Source organism: Tetrao urogallus, assembly GCF_951394365.1.
Source record: "Tetrao urogallus genome assembly, chromosome: 6".
NCBI lineage: Eukaryota > Metazoa > Chordata > Aves > Galliformes > Phasianidae > Tetrao > Tetrao urogallus.
This window is the reverse complement of record NC_136819.1, coordinates 36,300,646-36,318,085: the sequence shown is the minus strand read 5'-3', so window position 1 is coordinate 36,318,085 and position 17,440 is coordinate 36,300,646. Positions and strand designations below refer to the sequence as shown.

Sequence of the window (17,440 nt, the reverse complement as noted above, 5' to 3'; positions counted from 1 at the left end):
CAGCAGGAGATGATACTGTCTCTCAGTATACTGATTACACTATCTCCATCTCAATAGTATAGCTCCCAATTAAATGTAGCCAGAGTAAACAGCTGGAAGTACCGTATAGACCTTAATACAAAAGAGAAAGCCTTGTTAAAATTGTTTTCTTCCTACACCAGTTTGTAAGGCTGCAACTTGCTTGCAATCAGATCACCACCTAACATCCTAACAGCTTTTGGTAGATGTATATAAAGATTTGAATTTGTATTATCTATGTAATAGATATTTTCTCATTACAGATAATGTTTAATAGTTCAGGCAGGCCATCTTAAAAATATTTGTAAGTACTGTTCACTGCCATTCTTATGCATCACACTAAATTGTTTCATTTTCTTTGCTAGAAGTGTCTAATCACATAGTCTTTGGTTGTTTTTTTTTCTTTACATACAGCATAACAGAGTACTTTCAGAGAGAGGATCCTCAATAAACTAAACCTTTGCTTCTCATTAAATACTCTGCATTTATGCCTGAGAGGAGTAAAAGCAACAATACTGTTGCAAGAGTAAAACAAAAGAGTACACAGTGAAGAAAAAAGAAAATTCCAAATGTATTCCATAAAGCAATTTAAAGTGTCGTTGGAATAAAACTTTTCAGAGCTCAAAACTACTTAAACTGTTTCCCTGCTTAATCAGCAATGCACTGAAGAATATTAGTTTTAAAAAAAAAAAAAAAAGGGAATAGGAAGCTGAAATGTTTTCTATTAGTGGCTGCTACAAAAAAAAGCATGACTGACTGGAAAATGGAAAACACCCTCTCACATATACTTGCCTACATTGTACAGCCTTTTCACCTAGTTTCCCCTCTGGAAAACCCTGGCTGCAGGAGAAGTCACACAGTCTGGTATACCCAAAATGGGCAAGATATTTTCATTACCACGTCTGCTTTCACAGTGCAAAGGCAACTAAAAAGTCCCAAAGTTATTTCTGGAAACCTCCAACACATCAAAACACCGCTTTGCCTCTGCCACACATCCATGCTAAGCATTGGGAGAAAGCAGAATCAGCTGCACTGCCACCAGTAAACACACCCATTTTATCCCCATTCAATCTGCCTGCTGGTACAGAACCGGACTGAGGTCAACTCTCAACAGCCATAAAGGTGGCCCTGGGGTGGTAAATGACAGAAATTCAGCTGTCACACAAGTCAGCAAAATCTGTGGGCATTAAAACTTGAAGTCATAGAATGATCTGAGTTGAAAGGGACCACAATCATTATCTAGTTTCAACTCCCCTGCTATGTCCAGGGATAGGGCATTTACAACCTCCTTCTTTGTTTCATTAGATTGCACTCATATGATCAATCAGGTCCTCACAGTGGTAACATGAATTGCCTTCCTAAATCTTCCTCACTCCAACCAGTACTGTTAACAAGCTAGCTCTGAACACTTTCCACATTTGAAATTTTCAAGACAGCAGTCACCATATACAACACAAAGCTTTGTATAAACTGCTTAAGGAATCAAAGTTTTGTTACAGCTTTCTTTAAAAAACCCACCTCAAACATAATTTTCATCTTTTCACAAAGGCTTTTAAAGAACAGGTAAAGTTAATTCTACAGCATGCAATAAAACACATCCTTTCATTTATCTTATATTACGGAACATCAGTAGTCACCAAATACTTGCTAGTGAATTACTGCTACATTTTTAAAGATAATTTCACTCTCCTCTAAAATTCACAGCAGATCAGCCACAAGTCCTGAACTGAGATGAATATCTGCACATAAATTAGAGGTCTGAACTGGCTTTAGGTACTATGAGCACCCTGACAGTTTCAAGTTCTTTTAACTGTTATGCATGTATAAGGAAGAAAGCAGAAAGCCTTAAGCACTAAACCTGCTGAGTCTTTCCATATTTTCAAAATCCATATGGACCAGAGTTGCCACCTACAGCCAAATCACAACACTGCTTATAAGGTAATGCAAAACCACCCCACAATGTGGTGTGGGCTCCATCTAGTGGAGTTCAGCTTCATTCAGTACCACTAAGGCTGAACCTCTGCATAAGAAGAGTAATGAACAGAACTGCAACATACAATAGAGTATGGAAATCATGCCCCCTCAGATGTTTAAAACATCCTTTGAGAAAGCTTGATACTCTTGATGTATGCTGTAATTATAAAGATGAAAGTATATATTTAAAAATAAAAAACGTCAGAAAGAATCTAAAGGCTTGTTCATGTTTAAAGCAAAGGGAAAAAAAAAAACACCTGTGCTGTTTTCAGAGTACATCAACACCAATTGTATATTACTCTCTCAGGTTGACAGCACACAAGACCTACCTGCGGACTTGTCTTTCTGAAAGTGTCAGTCCCATGTATCACATCTGTAATTATTCTCTCTCTCAAATTATTGTATTCCTCTTCGGTGAGCTCACTATCTTCCAGCTGATGCTTGCAAACTGGGCACTGTCCACTGCGAATAGTGAAAAAAGAAGATAAAAATAAATAAGAATTATCTTAAATTTTACAATCTTAATGGGCATCTGACTATAAGAACATTTTTTCCCACAAATCCAACACAATAAAAGAAAATTGGTTGCAGTCTTTCTGGCATGCATCCAAAACTCTGAAGTCATTGTAGCCATTTCTAGATTTTTGTATGATCTTCCAGAACTATGCCAGAAGAAAGAATAAGAACCTTTTTAAAGACCCAGCCTTTTTAAAGTTGTTTCATGTTTCACAGCCACAGTCTCTGCCTTAACCCACATTCTGAAGGAAATCAAACTGTAACTGTCATTGCTCTCAAGCATCATTTTTTTTCCCTAGTTGTTTCCCTCGCTACTTCTCCAAACAAAAGCTGTACACCAACGCAATGCACAAATCCATTTTGTACAATCCATACAATCAAAAATGTATGAATCATGCATCATTACTTTGAACCTCTGGAAACTAGAGTATGGGAATTTATACGTATGCAACAAATGTTCATATTGTCAAGGATTAAAAAGTTGTTTTACAGTTATGAAAGAAAAGTTCACCTTATACAAAGACAGCAGCTCATTTTTAAGTAAAACATTGCATTTACCTGTCTTTAATATTGGTCAGGTGTCCTTTCCAGTTCTCTCCTGGTATACTAAAACATACACAGGAAAAGATAAATTACAGTATTAGATTCTCATTTAGCTATACCAGCATTACATATAACAAAATAAATAAATAAATAAATAAATAATCTATATTTAGTCAATATTTAGAAATAGGCCCATCATCTACCCTGAAGAAAAAAACAACAACAAAAAAAAAACAACCCCCACACAAAAATTCATACATAATTCAACAACTTGAAGTACCAAACAACAGATCAGTGTTTAACATGCTGAGAACTGACACCAAGTCCTTCTGTTTACTTTGTCCCCAGATATAAAGATACACAAATAACAAGATTGCGCTGACAAATTCCAAGCTGCTGCCATACACATTCATAAAGCACTCAGAAATCAGATGGAAAAGCAGGAAATCAAGAATTCTATGCAAGTGTAATCCAAAGATTTACAAACACACTCCTAAGAGTAATGTTGGTCATAGCAAAATGCTGCACTGAGACTTTCTGATGCCACATCATTATCATCACCTTTGCTATTAACACTGGTGTCACCACACTGGCACAAATGTTCCTTTTTGCCCACAGGATCCAGAACAGAATAGGTTATATGCACAACAGCATGAAATTGCAGATACGTCCCTCTTTGCCACTGCCTTTATTATCTTTGGTTGTACAATTATGTGGAACGGCTATCCCAAAGCCCACAGCACGTCTTGCCTCCTTTCTCATTCTGTATAATGATACACAGAGGTTCTTCAGGTATTTGTTTTTTAACAAAGACAATAGGCAGCATAAAATATTATGATTGTTAGACACTGAGATCACTACTGGATCTGGCTTTACTAACTTGTAAAGTCAGAGCTAGACTGCTCTTCAGAAAAATCATTATTGAAAATAACACTTTTTCAGTTACACTCGCTTCTGTGCTTACTGTAACTTCTGTTTCCTCTGTTAATAAAAGTCCCAATCTGCATTATTTCTGTGATGCTAATAGAGCTCAAAGTTCACAGATCCTACTTTTGTTTGGGAACTCCACATAAACTGCCTATTTATTTTTAAGCCAACAGCTCAAACACTATTTCAAGTATCTTATTAGATTTAATATATGACAATCAAAATTGACCCTCAAGAACTGGAGCTTGCTACTGAAACATTATTTACCTTTCAAACCACAGCTTTATACTCCGCATAAGTGTTTTGTGAGGGTATACTTGGTTCTCTCTCAAATATAAGAGGATACCAAACAGCTCTTTTCGTAATGCAGAATTTTTCATACCCCTGCTGTGGTCAAAAAGGGCCTGCAGGACATCCAAGGTTGGCACTAAATCCTTAGCCAACATTTCATGATAAAGTTCACAAGCAAGGGTCATTTCTTGGTGACGGCCAGCTGCTTTGATGCAGGATTCATAGTTTGATCGTGAAGGAACTGTAACCCTTTTAACTTCTTCCAAAAGAGTAAGTGCCATTCTCCACTGATCTGAATTACTCAGTCCTCTGATAAGAAGGTTGTAAGCCCCACTCTCTAAAGTCTTAAATCTGATTTTCAATATGTCGTACACATCACAAATTTCTGAAGTTTTCCCTTGTTGGACACACAGTGCCAGATATTTGACCAATAAATTATACCCAATGTCACCATTACTCTTTGCCACATGAGTCAGTAAGGACTTAGCCACGTCAATGGGGCTGTTGTATCTGATCATACTGTTAAACATCACTTCTTCAAATACTTCTGGGGACTGAAAACTTTCCCTCAGTCTACTCCACTCCTCAGCACACAAAGGCCTTTCAGGAGGCTGTACAGTGGCAAACTTATGCCTTGATACAGTGTGATTCATTAACTGTTTCTTCAAAGCTCCCCCAGAGGAAGAAAAGCGGATTTTCCCTTCATGTATTTCTTGAGTATCCTCATCCCATCCTTTTTCTTCTTCATAATCAATTTCAGACCTTTTCTTAGCTGGACAGGCATCAGTCCCTTGGGGATCCGCTGGTAAAGCAGTGCTGGAAGATGTCATAAAACTGAAATAGGTAACCTTGTCCCTTTTTGGGATGCCAAAAGAGGCAGCAAACAGTTGACGGCATCTTGAAGCAGGCCAGAATACACGGCTCTTCCACAGCAAAACCTGTAAACCATACTGACAGGATCGAGAAAAAAGTGCCATCACCAAAATAAATCACTTCACTTCTAGTTCACTGTACCAAGTAAAGTTCTGAAGTGGAAAATGCAGTTTGCATAGGAAAGTTTATTATTGAAGCCTAAGAGCTGTCAAGCTGAATATGCTTCACTTTCAGAATGCTTGTTCTGAGAGTTCTTTATAGCTCTGACATACGCAAAATAGTGAAATCTTAAAAAAAAAACCAAAAAAACCCAAAAAAACAAAACAAAACAAAAAAAAACCAAAAAAAAAAAAACACTCAGCAACCTCTCTCAGAGCTATTCACCCAGGACAGAAGGACATTCACCCAGATGAGACTGTTTTTCTTTCTAGAGATGTTCTGCAGGTTTGCAGCTTACTATTCCTCTTTGTCAGATGTTGTGAAGATGAGCATTGTGTGTGCTGTGCACAGTCAGGGACCACTGATGCTGCCAGGTAGAAGGCACAAGTTTTTTCTTTCTTGCTTTCATCCAAATCGAGTCAGAAGTCTTCCTAAAAGTAAAAATCACCAAAACATCACACTTTGGGCATATGAGGACCACCACATTTAAATTTCCATGCTAACAAAGTTCGATACGATTTCAGATCAGGAACACAAATTCCAACTCCTCAGCCAGCCCAGGCACAGCACGCCCACAGGAACGCCCCCAGGCCTCCAACCAGGGACCGACACCTTTCTATGGATCCGAGCCACAACGCCCAGAGAACCCCAGCACTACAACTCCCACAGTGCACCGCGTCCCAGCAGCGCGCTACCTGCTAGGAAGCACAGTCTTTCCCACTCTGCCACATTTATTCTGCCGGAGCTTATGCTCTTGCCCTGAGGGGCGCACCCACCTCTGTTGCTGCGCGGCGGCCATCGGCGCCTGGCGCCGCGCGATGCTGCCCAACCACTGGGTAGGACAGAGACGACCGCGCGGCACGCACAACACTCCCCACCCCGCTCTCACCCGGAAGTGCTACCAGGCACGCTCAGTGCGCTTGGAGCCAATGGCATCTTGCGGAGAAGCACGTGACCCGGCGCGGCCTATCAGAGGGCTCCACAGTGCTCCGCTCCCTCCACCGTGTCAAGCGCGGGCCGGGCGCGTCGGGCAGGGTACGGTGCATGCGCGGGGCCGCCGTGAGGTGCGGCGGGGCTATGGACTGGAAGCAGAGCCTGAGGAACCGCCTGGCAGCGCGCCGCACCCGTGAGCGTGGGGCCGCGGGGATATCACTGGGAGCGGGGTGTCTCAGGAGGGACGGGCGGGAGGGAGCGGTTTCGAGTCGCGCCGCGGGGCTTAGTAAAGAATCTGGCCATTGTATCGTTGCTTTGCCCGCCGTGCCCGCGTCTGTCATACACGCGGCTCGGAACATCGGGCGCGCGCGGCTGCTGGAAGCGGCCCTCGGCACGTGCTGAGGTGGGGCACGCAGGTCCTGTGTCTGCGAGCGTCTGCGTGCCATCCCTTCCGCCTGTTTGCCCTCCTTAGCAGGGCTGCGTAAGCCGTACCGCTAATACTGTTTTTCAAGCACCTCGTTACGTTAGAACTCTACTTGGAGTCCGATCTGAAAATCCTTTTCTGTGTTAATTAGCCAGAAAGAGCGAACAGGAGCTGAAAGATGAAGAGATGGAGTTGTTCACAAAGTATTACATGGAATGGAAAGGAGGAAGAGCTAATGTCAACACGTCATATGCAAACATACCACGATTTTATTACAGGGTAAGTGAGGTGTCCGGGTACATTTAAGGAAGAGGCTATTTTATAAGAAAAAAAAGTGTCATGTCAAAGGGGCATTTCAGCTCCAGAAGCTGAAGTAAGTTGAGCTCTGAAAGATGTAGATTGTTAAGCATAATCTGTCTTTGATATTGCATACTTGTGAATTTCAGCAGTTTCAAATAATTACTGAGCACCTTTGGGTAGAATACACAATAGTTTGCTATTTGGACCATAAACTTGGGAGTTTACTAAAGGTAACAAATCCTGTTTCTCTTTCAGATATACTTCTTAACCCTACCCATAACAGGAGCTTGAAACTAGATGATCTCTAAAGTTCCTTCTCATCTAAGACATTCTATGATTCTTATTTTCATGTTTTGATGTACCATTGTTACAAATACCTATCTCCCTGTTTCTGTATATACACAGTAGGCTGCTACTTTGTGGAAAGGGTCATTGGCCTTGCAGACTAAAGGCAGAGCTGTTGCTTGCATCATTGTGGTCAGACAACTTATCTGTGATATAAATCAAATTGAGATGGGGAATAAAAGCAGAAGTTTGACACCTTTGGTATTAGTCAGTAGCTGTCTAACCTAATCGTTCCTTAATCCTCAGATTCTGCCAATAGAGTTCTCAAGTAATTATGTTTCAGCTGATGAATATACACACAGCCATCATTCTGATAATTCTATACAATTTTGTGTGTAAACAGCAGAATCTTCATGCAAACCATTCTCCCATCTGTTTTTCTGACCAAAATGCATCTAGTAGATGTTCACAATTGGGAGAGTCAGGCTTACCATGTGTATGGGAACTGCTGAATCATGGCCTGAACCTCTGATGCGTCACCTGGGGTGAGCAATGAGTCAGCCACAGGAGCACAGGTGAAGGCAATTCACGTATGCTTCCAGAAGGGGTGGAGCCTGGCTCCATCTCTCCTAGACCCATTTAAGAGCTGACTACCAGTGGGAAAGGATCTCTTCTGGAGATCCCTCCTCTGGAGTTTTGTAGCAAGCCTGGGATGTGGATAAGTTTTCTATCTATTCTCTTTTTGTTATTATAATCTGCTTTGCCAAACTCTCTTGTTTACTTCATAATTATAACATCTTTATATTCATTGACTATACACCATAAAATAGAAAGTGCTACTCTCTGCTGACTGAAATAACAGCAGTAAAAGTTTAGTGTTCAAGCCCTTCTGTCCAATAACAGTGGGAAGGTGCTAACAAATAAACCATAGAATAAGGGGTAATTTCTGTCTCTCGTGATAAAGGTTCCCTGCTTTAAATAAACATGCTAGTATTGAACTAATTTGAGACAGTATGCAAGCCTAGAAGTATTCCTGTAGAAGAAGCAGGTACTATGGTAGCATTCTGGTAGATAGTTGACTACTTTCTATCAAGTAAGCAACTTTATCCAAGTGTATGAGGCAGGGGTACCTAAAAATACTTAGTGACTATGTGGTTTTTCAAGAGAACCACTGTACAGAAAACTGAAATGCCACAATTTCTCTAGCTGCCAGCTGAAGATGAAGTCTTGCTTCAGAAGTTAAGAGAAGAATCTAGGGCAGTCTTTCTGCAAAGAAAAAGTAGAGAGCTACTGGATAATGAAGAGCTTCAGGTAAGAAAATGTTTTCTGTATAGCTTACAATGATTTCTGACAAACTTCTTTTCTCCACAGAGTTTGAGCATCTCCTGTGAGTCCACAGAATCTTGTGTGATTGGTGAGGTGCTTTGTGTTTACACAGGTTGACTAGTTGTGAAACACTAGCTAAAGCCAAAGTGCTGAGTAGTCCAAGGCTGGTAATGTGAGTGTAAAGCTTCCTTGTTATGATGTGCCTGAGGAATAAATCAATGGCTGCTGGTTTTCCCACTTGTTCTGATAATTTTCTAATGCGCTTGGAAGAAGTGATACGTTCTATTTATGTATCACTGAGAGAGACTCCAAAGGCTGTTGGGCTAACTGCAGTGTGAACACAAAGAGATGTAACCCTAGAAATCCCCATGACATGTTTATAACACCAGTTTAGAGTGGTGGAAGTGCTCCTTGATTGTTTTGCTGGTTGAAATTATGTTGTGTCCCATTTGAAACAGCCTTACAGTAAAAAGACATATTTGCTGCGTTTTGTAGATGCTTTATCTTAGATGCATTGATGTATACAGAATACTAACTTCTTAATTAAATATGTAAATAACTTTCAAGAATCTATGGTTTCTACTGGACAAACATCAGACGTCACCAATGATTGGAGAAGAAGCGATGATTAATTATGAGAACTTCTTGAAAGTTGGTGAAAAAGCTGGACCTAAATGCAAGTGAGCATTTCTTTTATTGTTTATGCTTACTCTGGCCAAGTTTAAATGGTGCTGTAACTTCTAACTGCTCAAGTAAATGTTGACAGTCTAACGGTGAGAGACTTCATGAAGTTATTGCTGACCTAATTGGTTTACATCCTTGCAAAGTTTCTCTGCATCTCTGCAAAAAATTTTCATAGGTTTGGAAAAGAGGATACTGTGTTGCTTGTGTGTTTTTAAAGAAGAAATTCTCACCATTGTAAGCATTTTTAAGTTAGTATGGCCACTAAACAACACGCATTATACTTGAAGGGAAAATCTTGTCTGCAGCAACATTGTCTAGCATTCTCTCATATATTTTGATAGAAAATTTCCTTTAAAATACAAAATATTCTGTGTATGTCATGTGATGAGTATTTCTGTTTTACATTCTTGTTGGGGACTGCCGTTGCACACATGGCTTTGTAATTAAGTTTCGGTCAGAAGCAGATTGGTTGTCTTTATATCACTGAAGAGGACTGGGAGCTACCAACTATATTGTACCAAAGAGAAATTAAGTTGAAGAAGAATTAAGAATTTGCAGACTGTTAAGAGTCTCATGTTTATGAGCATCAAAGGCTGCTGCAGTCTATTGAGTTTACTATTGCTATCTGATAGGATCCCAACTACATGCGTACTTGCTATGAATGCACTCAATACTTGTGGCTTTTAGGTTAGTGAATTAATATTTCTGAAGACACAGAACACGTTAAAAGTCTTTTAAATTTTCTGCAAGTTGGGAGTACTGGAACTGCATGTATCAGTGTGGTATAATCAGGTGCAGACAAGTAACTTTCTTTGTTTTACAGGCAGTTCTTCACAGCAAAGATTTTTGCTAAATTACTCCATAATGACCCTTATGGGAGGATATCTATAATGCAGTTTTTCAATTATGTCATGCGAAAAGGTTAGTTGATGCTTCCCGTTTTAATGAGAAGTTATTTTTGAGGCTATTTTAAGCTTTATTAATTAATTGCTGTTCTCATCAACAGCAGTAGAATCCTATCCTTGAATTGCTGATGCTGTTTTCTTAGAGATCTGAGGGTTGATTATCTTTCTGATTTTCTTTATTCAGTCAGTATTGTGAAGTACAAAACGGAAGTTATGTAACCAGTGTGATCCTAACTGTTGTTGGATGGTGGCTGCAGTGCTTCATACTGCACAGAGGGCTATAGCAGTCTAATGGGTAATCTATATAGCACATTGTGCAGCTGTTTTTAATGCATGAAAATAATTTAGTGACAGAGAACAAATATGTAGGATTCCATGTACCAGGTGAAACATGGTACCTTCTCAGCCATTTCTCACAGCTGGTTATTATAGGACAGTCTTGGTCACAATGCACTCTTTATCACTGCTGACTTTTGCCTAGTTGAAGACAGGATCATGGCTTTTCAACAGAACTGCGTAAGCCTCAGAAAAACAGGAAATACAGAGGCACTTAACATTAAACAGTGCATCGTGCATTTTAGAATAATGTCACATTTTGGTGAGGCCCCGAAAAATCCTCCAGATTTCTTTCTTATAATTCTATTTTCTGTTTTACAGTATGGCTTCATCAGACAAGAATAGGTCTCAGTTTATATGATGTGGCAGGACAGGGCTACCTCAGAGAATCAGTAAGTACATTTTTTACAAAGTTGCTGTCTATCTTAACTCACGTGCTAGAGAATTAGAGAATGTCCAGATTTCTTCCATTTTGTGTCACAAAAACAAAATCATATTGTAGATTTGGATGAGGTGTGTTTATTTGGATAATTAGCAGTCTTTGTATACTTGAAACTTGGCAGTGAGTGTTCCTAGTTCTTCTAACTTATGGATAATTCCTAAAAAGAGGTTGCAGACAGCAAAGTTTTCTGTGATTGGCTCTTTACTAGCTTTGTTAGGATACAGTAGAAATCACAAAAAGAAGTATGTCCAGAGTGGGAGTGAAATTAATCTCCTATTCTGTCAGGAGTTAATACTATAAAATAACTAACAAGGTTGCAGTTACTGCTGTAATTGAAACAACATGGTAAAGAACATTCAGCAATAGGATAATCCAATTAGGAATTACACACTGGTATTTGAAAAAGTTGCAGTTGAATTCATTTATATTTAGATGTGAATGTCATACTTTCTTTTTTAACATTCTGTTTTGCTAGCAGACGGTTTCAGTTGTGGCACCACATGTGCATGTTATGTGTCTGACCTGCATTTCTTGCACCAAGAGATTTGTATTTATGCCTTCAGTTATGCTCTTTGCTGCATTGCTGTATTTTTAACTGAGTATGCGTGAAAGTCAGAGTGGAGTATAACAAACATTCTTTAAACAACTACAGTGTTTAAAGCTTCTCTGTGTATATTCTCTTAATTCTACAGGATTTAGAAAACTACATTTTAGAACTCATTCCTACTTTGCCACAACTGGATGGCTTAGAAAAATCTTTCTACTCCTTCTATGTCTGCACAGCAGTTAGGAAGTTTTTCTTCTTTCTGGATCCTCTCAGAACAGGTAGGTCCACGTTTTTCAGATTCTAAATGTGTGAGTAGTTTCCATGTTAAATAAATGTTTCTACTGAAACTACTTGTGCCTTTGAACTAAAGTATTGTCTTTGTAGACTCCTATTCAGTAGTACTGTATTTTAATTTTATTCTCCCCTGAAAGCATGAGTCTTTATGTGTGTCTGATAGTCTACTTGCAGTGCTAATTAATTTTACTGAAAGCTCCATCAGTTGTGGTACTCTGTGTTACAGAAATTAATAAATAAGATATTCATAACAGCTAATTCAAATGAATAGAAGGCACGGCAGCTAACAGGGAACTCAGAATGTGTGGCAGAATACCCTGCAAGCTGTGGAAATGCTCAAGAATGCTGATTATGATATTGTTTCCCTATGATTAAATGTGTGCACTATGTAAGCTCACTACAAATGGTTTCCAGTTATGGATGCTAATCATCTTGTTACAGATGTAGCTTACTGGGACAACAGTTTGGTTTTTCTATATCCTTCAATTCACAAACTGCACTTCCAAAATTTCACTGTGTCACTTGAAGTCAGCAGTGTTGTGTGGGCAGTAGTCTCCAGCAGGAGCAACGACAAGCATATAGAGAAGGTCTATGTGAAGTTATAGTGTCATTATTCTGCACAGCCATTTATGCAGTGTCTCTCCACTGGTTAAAGATACAACAGCAGATGCTCAGTTTTCTACCTCAGCTTTGTCAGGTCTATAGTTTTGGAAGATGTGAAAGACACTGTTGTTCTAATAAGCGTTTTAAGTATGTGCTTTCTGTGTATTATTTTTCTTTTGCATTTTTTGTTGAACGTTTATGTTTTTATAAAGTTTCCTGGCTTTCAAGGTTGCAGAATAACTACCAGAATCAACAAATTTTTTTTTTTGCCATTTTAAAGGCTATTTTTATTTTGTTATTTAGTTGTCTGCCTTATCAATTGATGGGGTTTTTTTTTCCTTAAAAATAGAAATTTGTTTGTGTTCTGGTGAGGTCCACCTAAATGAGAGCAGCCAAATGGATATGTTGGCCGAATAAGTTAAAACACAGTCTTCTTTTCTACAGGGAAGATAAAGATACAGGACATCTTAGCTTGCAGTTTCCTGGATGACTTACTGGAGGTAAAGATCTCTTAACACATACTGCTGTATTTTATTTTACTATTTCTGAATTCTAATTTTGTATTTCACTTAGTTAAGGGATGAAGAACTTTCTAAAGAAAGTCAGGAAACAAACTGGTTTTCTGCTCCTTCTGCACTAAGAGTTTATGGTAGGTTCCTTTTATATACAAACACTTTTTTTTCTGTACCTTATGTGACTTAGTCAAATTATTGGTGTTATTTTGCCTGTTTTTTTTTTTTGTTGTTGTTTCTTTTCTCATTAACTCCTTCTTATAACCAGTCTTTTCCATGCCTCTAGCTGTCATTCCAGTGCAGCCTTCTAACTTCCATTACAATTTCTGTTCTCCATTGTTGCTTTTTACCGTGGTTTTATTCTTTGTCATTTTGCGCTTCTTATTGCACAAGGTATAAAACTCCTTCTCTTTTGTTGTGATGCAAAAGCATGTTCTGTTCATACTTTTGCATCACTTTTAGCTCTTATTTGATCACAACAGATACATTAAAAATACTGTTTTTCTTGGTCTTGTGCTCCTTTCTCATGTAAGCAGCCTTTACCCCCTCCTCGTCCCCACTGCTTCTGTTGCTCTTTGTGATGATCCATGAATATTTTTGTGGTTCTAGCATACTCCCACTTAACTAACTTCTATGGTAAGAATTAATTAAATGTTAAATGTGCTGAATTTTCTTTCTCCATTGAAACACTTTGTTGTTTCTGTAGGGATGCTGTATTTTGTCATCTGTTTCCTTCCTAGGACAGTACTTAAACCTTGATAAAGATCACAATGGCATGCTCAGTAAAGAAGAGCTGTCCCGATATGGAACAGGGACCCTCACCAACATATTTCTGGACCGTGTCTTTCAGGAGTGCTTAACTTACGATGGAGAAATGGTAACTGCATGATTTTACTCTGTTAACAGTATTGAAGTTTTTACTTATTAATAAAGGGAAACGTCTCACAGTCAGTATCTTTTTCTAAAAGAGTATGTTGAGGTAAAGTAACTTCTGTTGGTTGTTGTTAGATTAGAAAATAAATTTTCTAATATCAAGGTGATTGCAAGATGACTGTGTAGTTGGAAGACAAGTTTCTTGTTTTGAAAAGCAGAAATGCTACAGAATCCAGGTAGTCCAGGATAGAGCTTCTCTTCCACTTCAATACATAAAGTGCACTTTGGAAAAAAATGTATATATTTATCCATGTTTTTAGAGGTTGTTTGATTCTTGGAAGAGAGATGAAGGCAAGTGGCATACTTGGGACTATCAGCTAATCTGTACATACATAGCTAGTCTGCTAATCTGTACATTTCTTCATGAAGAGAGTAGTGTTTTTTTATTGTAGGCTTTGCATAGTTGTGAGGCATGGGAAATCTAACCAAATCAGAGTTGAAATGAAAAATATCTGTGCTGTTTATTTTGAGATCTTTATGTAATATGTCAGTACTTCTAATATGTGTTTTCAGATGATTAATTACCCCTAAATATGCTAAACTCCAGTTTACGATGTAGCATTTCTGCTCCCTTAGTAATTTTTTGTAGAATTGCTGAATCATTGAGCTTAGGAGAAGTCCTGTTAGTTGCCCTTTGTTGGATTTGCTTTAGTAGGTCTGTACCTCTTTTGTACTCAGGAGTCCAGAACAGAACCTAGCACTCAGATGTGGGCTAACCAGTGGTAAGCAGAGAATCATCATCTTCACCAACTTGCCAGTAAAGCTCTTCCTCATGCAGCTCAAAATGCTGTTGTCAGTTGCCTTTGCTGCAAGGGCACATTGCTTATGTATATTCAGCTTTGTTGCCCATCAAGACTCTCAGCTTATTCTATGCAAAGCTACTTTCTGTCTGGTTAGCCCCCAGCATGTGCTGGTGCACACAGTTATTCCTCCCTGTGTGCAGAACTTTGTGTTCCCTCTGAACTCAATGCGATGCCTGTTTCTCCTGCCTGCTGAGGTCTTTTTGAATGGCAGCAAACCCCCTTGTGTTTAAGGTAGACAGTTACACACACAGGACTGTAGGCTTTCTGTCCTTAATTGTCGCAACCGTATCTTTATCAGGAAACCAAAAATAAGTATAAGCAAAAAAGTAAGGAAAGTGTAAGAAAGGTACATATCTGTGATGTTTACTAGTGCTTCATCCTGACAAATTGCCAAACAACTTCTCTGGTCTAAGGATTGTGTACTTCAGTTGGTCAAATGGTTCACTCTTGGGATAAGACTAGGTTTATTACCTCTGAACACTATTAATTTGTGCTAATGAAAACTACTATGACTTAACTGATTAGGTATGTTCAGTGTTCTAAGGACGTAATAAACATTTTTAAAAGTATACGAAGCCTCTTTAATTTGGATTTATGCTTGGAATACTATTTTACATCTAAAAATGGCAAGATTTCTTCTCCTCAGCAGTCACTAGGAACTAACTTTTCTGTTCATGTTGGTGGTAGCAGCCATTTTCCATTTTATTTTGTCTTTTTCAGAAAATAGGCTGATCCCCTACAATGAAATAGCTGCCAATTATAATGTTCCTGCTTGCAAAATCAATTTAGAAAGAAGACTATAATAAACATGATTGTATCTACTTTTAGGACTATAAAACCTACCTGGACTTTGTACTTGCATTAGAAAACAGAAAGGAGCCTGCAGCTCTGCAATATATTTTCAAACTGCTCGACATTGAGAACAAAGGATACCTGAATGTCTTTTCCCTTAATTATTTCTTTAGGGTAAGTCTCTTTATACAGGTAAGCCATTTTCTGTGTTTATGGTGTTACAGCCTGTGTGCTTCTGCATGCAGATCTGCAGGGAGTCCCTTTAAATTACCAGTACCCACTGGGAAGCCAGTAACTGCTTGTAAGAAGATTTTAAACATTAAAAATTATATTCCAAAACTTGGAAAGAATTCAAAAGGTATTCAGCATTGTTTTTCTGCAGTTGAAATTAAGTGTTTTGATTTAATCAAGGAGACATATTTTTGTAGCTTAAAAAATTTTTATATATATGTAATGATTACTTGTTAAAATCCCTTATGGCAATGGTTTGGGTTGGAAGAGAACTTTAAGATTATGTAGTTCCAACCCCCCTACTATAGGATGCCCTCCTCAAAAGAGACAATAATTAATTTTCTGATTTGATTATATTCCTGTCTTGAATAATGAGTGATATGAGTGTCTGCATATCCTGTCTTCTGAATGCTCAAATGTTGGTCATAATGAAAGCTGGATTGTTATCATACTAAAAACTGTGGACTTGGAGATGCACATCACTGTTTGTACCTTAACTCACCACTGCCTTACATGTGGAAGAGAACTGACAGCAAGCTGTTCTGTTAACGCCTTGTCACACAGCAGTGCATCTTAACAAGCAGAAGCATGTTTAAAAGGTATCATCCAGTGTCAATATAATACTGCACTGCCTGTTTCTAACTTTTCTTTTTTAGGCTATTCAGGAACAAATGAAAATCCATGGACAAGAACCAGTTTCTTTTCAGGATGTCAAGGTTGGTATTCCCAAATAGAGTACTATGTGAAATATTTGTATAAACATTTTGCAATTTACCAATGGAGTATTGTAGTTTCTAGGTTGATAGGTATTTAATTGCAGTGCAGCAGAGGTAGATCTGACTTGTGTGTCTTGTGGGTTTGAAAACGTCTTTCTATTCAACATGTGTTGCATAAGAAAAAATCTGGTATTCAACTGTGCTAGTAGTTTCTATATTTAATAGGTAAATTGTCTATTAATATATACTGCTGTGCCTTACACTTCAAGATAGTTCATATAACTTGAAATTGTCTCTTTTTCAGGACCAAGGAAGCATGGAGTTGACTAAATAACTGTTGCCAATACAATTTTCCTGTACTGCCTACTTACATTAGCAATTTCAGTACTAAAAGTGCAAGCTTCAGTAAAGCTAAACTCACACGGATGAGCTGAGTTTCATGTTGGCACTTGAAGCCCAAAGGCTCCCAGAAAAGCAAGCTCTTATTGAAGCTGTGGGAGCTGAGCACACTGTTCCTAGTTGTAGTTGTTACTATGTCTTATATTTTACATGGTTAGGAACTTAACGGCCTGTTTTGTATATTAGTATGGATGGCTTTGGTTATCCTAAGATCATTCTGTATACAGTATAAAGTAACCATTATTCTGCTCAGTAATGTGTGGGGGCTCTTCCCCCTCCCAACTCCTAGTTTTGACTTTTTTTCTTTCACAGGATGAGATCTTTGATATGGTAAAGCCTAAAGATCCTTACAGAATCTCCCTTCAAGATTTAATCAATAGCAGTCAAGGAGACACTGTTACCAGTATTCTAATCGATCTGAATGGGTTCTGGACATATGAGAACAGAGAGGTCCTTGTGGCAAATGATAACGACAGCGTTGCTGATGCTGATGATACGTGACTTTCAACAGGAGTAAACTGTATCCATTGAGATCTCTCTTAACTGATGCATTCATTAACTATTGGATGCTGGGAACGTTATTTAAATTGATGCCTCTTCCATTTTTACTGCCCTCCCATCTTCATCTTCCTCAGGCATGTAAGATAAAACTCAGTATGTAAAAATTAGTTCTG

At 38.6% G+C, this 17,440-nt stretch overlaps 2 protein-coding genes across 2 annotated transcripts in view; one reads left to right on the top strand and one right to left on the bottom strand.

Annotated features, from left to right (window-relative positions):
* PRORP (protein only RNase P catalytic subunit) overlaps positions 1-5,246 on the bottom strand; it is a gene marked incomplete at both ends in the record, with an annotated part of 37,202 nt that extends 31,956 nt beyond the window's left edge. The window contains 3 exons of the mRNA XM_079537460.1: positions 2,322-2,454; positions 3,067-3,114; positions 4,246-5,246. Coding sequence (XP_079393586.1) covers positions 2,322-2,454; positions 3,067-3,114; positions 4,246-5,246 — 1,182 coding nt within the window. The remainder of the gene's footprint in view (positions 1-2,321; positions 2,455-3,066; positions 3,115-4,245) is intronic.
* A 1,099-nt stretch (positions 5,247-6,345) lies between these two features.
* On the top strand, positions 6,346-17,267 carry PPP2R3C (protein phosphatase 2 regulatory subunit B''gamma; the record flags this gene model as incomplete). The annotated part of the gene is made up of 13 exons (XM_079536621.1): positions 6,346-6,427; positions 6,810-6,937; positions 8,450-8,554; positions 9,137-9,249; positions 10,077-10,174; positions 10,816-10,886; positions 11,629-11,761; positions 12,825-12,880; positions 12,954-13,029; positions 13,633-13,769; positions 15,457-15,594; positions 16,308-16,367; positions 17,079-17,267. 13 exons carry the CDS (start codon positions 6,346-6,348, stop codon positions 17,265-17,267), a joined length of 1,386 nt encoding a protein of 461 aa, XP_079392747.1.
* Positions 17,268-17,440: the final 173 nt, after the last annotated feature.